Source organism: Mastomys coucha, unplaced genomic scaffold, assembly GCF_008632895.1.
Source record: "Mastomys coucha isolate ucsf_1 unplaced genomic scaffold, UCSF_Mcou_1 pScaffold4, whole genome shotgun sequence".
NCBI classification, from domain to species: Eukaryota; Metazoa; Chordata; class Mammalia; order Rodentia; family Muridae; genus Mastomys; species Mastomys coucha.
Genome location: NW_022196910.1, coordinates 50,295,314 through 50,297,834, shown reverse-complemented (window position 1 = coordinate 50,297,834; position 2,521 = coordinate 50,295,314). Strand labels below are relative to the sequence as shown.

At 46.9% G+C, this 2,521-nt stretch overlaps 1 protein-coding gene across 7 annotated transcripts in view; it reads left to right on the top strand.

The window, feature by feature from the left end:
• Positions 1-2,521, top strand: part of Usp15 (ubiquitin specific peptidase 15) — a 95,304-nt gene that overhangs the window by 85,969 nt on the left and 6,814 nt on the right. For all 7 annotated transcript variants that reach the window (XM_031349965.1, XM_031349964.1, XM_031349969.1 and 4 more), the window contains one exon: positions 486-574. In XM_031349965.1, the coding sequence (XP_031205825.1) occupies positions 486-574 (89 nt within the window). The remainder of the gene's footprint in view (positions 1-485; positions 575-2,521) is intronic.

Sequence of the window (2,521 nt, the reverse complement as noted above, 5' to 3'; positions counted from 1 at the left end):
CAGGTGACTGTACTAACTAGCCTCTCACAGACGCTTACCATCAGGTGACTGTACTAACTAGCCTCTCACAGACGCTTACCATCAGGTGACTGTACTAACTAGCTCTCATAGACGCTTACCATCAGGTGACTGTACTAACTAGCCTCTCATAGACGCTTACCATCAGGTGACTGTACTAACTAGCCTCTCACAGATGCTTACCATCAGGTGACTGTACTAACTAGCCTCTCACAGATGCTTACCATCAGGTGACTGTACTAACTAGCTCTCATAGACGCTTACCATCAGGTGACTGTACTAACTAGCTCTCATAGACGCTTACCATCAGGTGACTGGACTAACTAGCTCTCATAGACGCTTACCATCAGGTAACTGTGTTTTAGCCTCTTATAGAAGTTTATTGTGCCTTTAGTGGATATTTCTTAAGCACGTGATTACAGAGTTGTGAGGATTCCAGTCAAGAACTAATTGTATTCTTTCATTAGATACTGCTTTTGCAAAAAACAAAGATGATGGAAAATGGTACTATTTTGATGACAGTAGCGTCTCCACGGCATCTGAAGACCAAATTGTGGTAAGTATGTCTTCAGTTTCTGAAGTCGTGGGGTCAGCCTCTTAGGAAGACATCTAAGTTAACAGAAGGGAAGAATGGGGCTGAATGTGCTCATGTGCTAGGGCCAGGCATGGTAGCACATGTCTGTTGAGGCCAGCCTGATGTACACAGTGAGTTCCAGGACAGCCAGGGCTACAGAGGAACCCTGTCTCGGAAAGAGAAGAGGAAAGGGGGCCATCACTGTGTTCCATACTCTAGTGGCTTGTTGCAAAGGGTGTTCATTCTGACTTCAAGAAACAGAAAATTGCTTGTGTGGAAATTTATCTTGAGGACTTCCTCATTATCACACACATAAGTCACACTGTGAGCATTTCTTGCCATTTTCAGATGAAGCAACTCTCTGGTGGGAGTTGTTTTCCTTGGGAGAAAGAGGAGTAGAAGCACTGACCTCCTCAGACATTGGCTACTGTGCTTGGGGTGCTAGACCCCTGTGAGTTTTAGTCAGGAGTCTTTTAAACTTGACAGCACAGGACAGAGTGAGTAAAAGGACGTACAGATTTTTTAAAAGTTAACCCTGGTCATGTGTCACTCTTAAGAGGTTAGCCCAGGTCCACTGTCACTTTGGCATTCTCTGGTCAGTAGAGCAATGCAGCTGATCTCTTTCTGCACTGGTGTTTGTTTTATGTCACAACAGAACACATTTTTATTGGCAGATATTGATAGAAGGTGACTATGGTGTGTTTTAAAAAGAAAACATACAGAGAAACCCTGTCTCAAAAAACAAAAAAAAAAAAAAAAAAAAAAAAAAAAAAAGAAAACAATTATTCCATAGAGGTTTGTTCTTCTCTAAATTTTACTTACTACAATATTAAAAAGAGTAAGAAATGTGACAGGGCTGAAGAGATGGCTCAGAAGTGAACACTGACAGCTCTTCCAAAGGACCTAGGCTCCTTTCCCAGAACCCACAGTGTGGCCTGGAATTGTAATTCCAGATGTACTATCCTCCCACCCTCCAGAGCATCAGTCCTGCACAGAGTACACATGCACAGAGCACTCAGGCACACATGCACAGAGCACACAGGCACACATGCACAGAGCACACAGGCACACATGCACAGAGCACACAGGCACACATGCACAGAGCGCACAGGCACATGTACAGAGTACACAGGCACACATGCACAGAGTACACAGGCACATGTACAGAGTACACAGGCACGCATGCACAGAGCACTCAGACACACATGCACAGAGCACTCAGACACACATGCACAGAGCACTCAGGCACACATGCACAGAGCACACAGGCACACATGCACAGAGCACACAGGCACACATGCACAGAGCACACAGGCACATGTACAGAGTACACAGGCACACATGCACAGAGCGCACAGGCACATGTACAGAGTACACAGGCACGCATGCACAGAGCGCACAGGCACATGTACATAGTACACAGGCACGCATGCACAGAGCACTCAGGCACACATGCACAGAGCACTCAGACACACATGCACAGAGCACTCAGGCACACATGCACAGAGCACACAGGCACACAGTACAGAGTACACAGGCACACATGCACAGAGTACACAGGCACACATGCACAGAGCACTCAGGCACACATGTACAGAGTACACAGACACACATGCACAGAGTACACAGGCACACATGCACAGAGCACTCAGGCACACATGCACAGAGCACACAGGCACACATGCACAGAGTACACAGGCACACATGCACAGAGTACACAGGCACACATGCACAGAGCACTCAGGCACACATGTACAGAGTACACAGACACACATGCACAGAGCACTCAGACACACATGCACAGAGCACTCAGGTACACATGCACAGAGCACACAGGCACACATGCACAGAGCACTCAGGCACACATGCACAGAGTACACAGGCACACATGCACAGAGTACACAGGCACACATGCACAGAGCACACAGG